At 31.4% G+C, this 2,979-nt stretch overlaps 1 protein-coding gene across 1 annotated transcript; it reads right to left on the reverse strand.

Annotated features, from left to right (window-relative positions):
• Nucleotides 1-37: 37 nt before the first annotated feature.
• Nucleotides 38-2,304, reverse strand: HELRODRAFT_166765 (hypothetical protein; the record flags this gene model as incomplete). Its single annotated transcript, XM_009011980.1, has 3 exons — nt 38-846; nt 1,602-1,714; nt 2,141-2,304. 3 exons carry the CDS (start codon nt 2,302-2,304, stop codon nt 38-40), a joined length of 1,086 nt encoding a protein of 361 aa, XP_009010228.1.
• Between the last annotated feature and the right edge of the window lie 675 nt (nt 2,305-2,979).

Here is a 2,979-nt window from a genome sequence, read left to right on the forward strand (position 1 = left end):
AAATAGACTAACAAAAATAACTGGTTTTTTAAGAAATCTAACTTTCATAATAAAAAAGGCTGGAGCATTTGTCATAATGTGGAGCATCGTGATCGTTCTGCATGTAGAATGATACAACATGGCTCTTCGATGTATAGACGATCACTTTTTTACTTTTCTGTTCCTCGATCCAACAAGATGTTAAATGGAACGCCTGATTTATATTTGTTGGTAAGTTTCCATTTGTTTCTGCATTCTTATCCATCAAATCTTGAAAAACTGCAATAGAGTAACATTTTTTACGGATGTCTGTTGTCAACTTATTGTTGAAGTCAATTGTTTTGAATGGCAGTTTGTTGTTTGCAGCATTGAGTTCTTGCAAACTGTTTTCTTTCCTTAACATAACATCATTTTTGTTATAAATGTTTGAACGACGAAATTTTTCTTTATTTCGAATGCCGTTGTAAAAATCAAGCATTGATATTTGAACCGTTTGACCGAGTTGAGCTCTGATGATCCAAGGACATCGGAAAGTTCCATGCCACGTGTACATGCTGAGGCATGCGCTTAAGTAACCAGACCTTTCTCGTATGTCGGAGGCTGTCACATTATCGATGCAACGCTTGCCTTTATATTTCTTATCACTCTTGTTAACGCTATCAACGTTTTTGCGGTTGTTAAACGCATTGCTAATATTTTTAAATTTCAATTCTTTGTAATAATTGTTGCTGGATTTTTCACTTTTGTTAATTAACTTGACATTTTTAATCATGTTTTTGCCGTAATGAACAATAGAGGAAGATGAGGAGGAATGAATAGTTGACGCATCCTGTTCCTCGTCCGTTTCTAATGCAACAAAAGAAACAACTGCAAACGATGAAAGTGTTTGTTAGTTTATGCATCAATGGGTAAAATCGCGAAAACCAAAACAGCTTTGGCATGCAAATTTGTTAATTTTATTGAATTCAAAATAGTTTCTATGAAAAATACTTAACATTTAATTCGGGGAAAGCACGCACGTTTGGACGTGCTAAAGTGTTTCTGTACGCGAATATTTATGCGAATTTGATTAAGATAGTTGCACGCTGATCAATAAAAAGCCTCATGCATTATTAATATCATGCATGATCGATTGCCAAATGTTTTTTCTGGAATAAATAAACATCGACAACAAGTGATTGCATGACGTTTTCGTATTTATTTTTATTATTTTACAAAATTTCTTCACATATTTTTTTACATCCAAAATTGTTTTTGAAACACTTTTTATAAACGTTCTTCTAGTTCTAGAGCAGGGCTTTACAATTTTTTAAAAATATATTATGAAATTTTCATGGAAAACATTTTTTAATTATTTAATTTTTGATTAATTCGATAAAATAATTATTAATAGTAAATTAATTTTAAAATCAACAATTAAATCGAATATCTCTCAGCACTGGCAAGAGATTTGTGATTCAATACTCATAACGTAAAATATAAGTTGATGATAAAAAGTTACCGAACCCATATAAAAAAAGTACACAATACTACAATTTCGAATGATCAAATGATAAGGCATTCATGTTTGACAATCATCGATCTATTTTCTATTAATATGTTTTATTAAAAATTTATCTTACCGGGCTGGCAAATGTAACTGGCTTCCATGTAAGATACTAAATCAATCCGACATGGTTTAACTTTAAAAAATTCAGAGTCTGGTACAAAAGAGCAATTGAATCTTCCTGAACACCTGAGAATACAAGCACTTATTTATGCAATAATTGTGAAAATATTTTGGAAGTGAAGGACAACTTCAGTTATTTTTCGTAAGCGAACGTTGAGGTCGATTTGCGCTTTAAAAAATGTTTCTAATTGTAAATTCTGTTAAGTTAAAATTTGTACATAATATCAACACATTATTGGATATCAGCAATCAAAACAGTGATCTAAGTCAAACTATCTAGATCTGAACAAACGATTGAAAAGTTTCAGTAAGTGAGAATAGAACAGTTAAATTTTGTGCCATTGAAAAACTATTATATGTTTTGCAAGCAATTAAATTAAAATTAAATTAGTTTAGTTATAAATGATGAGAATTGTTTAAAAATATTTTCATTTAAGATGTTATACTACCCTTTTTTGGAGTAAATTTCAATTGTTATTTGTGAAAACTTACCTGGCTTCTGATTGGTCCAGGACATCTGCGTAACAACCAATCAAATAATCAAATGGTACACATTTACCGACACGCATGCGCCCATACGTTGATGACGTCATAATGATAACCTCATTAGGATCACAGTTTGCAACGAAGATGTCTCTATCACAATATTCTTTCATTTCTATTATGTTATTGGAAGATGTTAAATCATTAAATTACAATTAAAGCTTATAAATGTTTGTAAATAATAATGTCAAAAACAATGTCATTTATTCGGCGCCCTATGCATAGCGTCAGAAGCTCTTGGTTGCTGTTGGCGAAAGTTCTAGATTTCTGCTATCAATGAATATGCCTCGGATGTTTCGGGTAACGCTCAATGAGTAGTTGTTGATGAATGAGCGAGATAGTGATTTATATTCTTCATGCAATACACAAGAAAGATAAAAAAATTACAAATTGTACGAAATGAAACAGTGGAGCTAGATTTTAAGAGCAGTCACGGCGTTGTCAATTGTGAGCGATAATATGCAGGAATCGTTTTGTTGGCTTGAGCATTCCAGACGACCAAACTCTAGCAACATTAACAATTAAATTTAATTAATATATTCCTGACAAAATACAATCCGAAACCATTTCTGCAGCCTGGAATGGCCAAAGAACGTTAACATCAACGAAACATTTTTTCCTACATTTCACTTTCTGGAGAGATCAATATTATAATTATTATAGCCATTTTTAAAGTTATTAACGGCTTACACAACAATGTAATGTTTTTTTATACTTTCTGATGAGAATAAGCAGTTATGAGTGGTACTTTTACTCAGTATTTTTATTCGAGTTCTGATTTTAGGTAC

Source organism: Helobdella robusta (genome assembly GCF_000326865.2).
Source record: "Helobdella robusta unplaced genomic scaffold HELROscaffold_10, whole genome shotgun sequence".
NCBI classification, from domain to species: Eukaryota; Metazoa; Annelida; class Clitellata; order Rhynchobdellida; family Glossiphoniidae; genus Helobdella; species Helobdella robusta.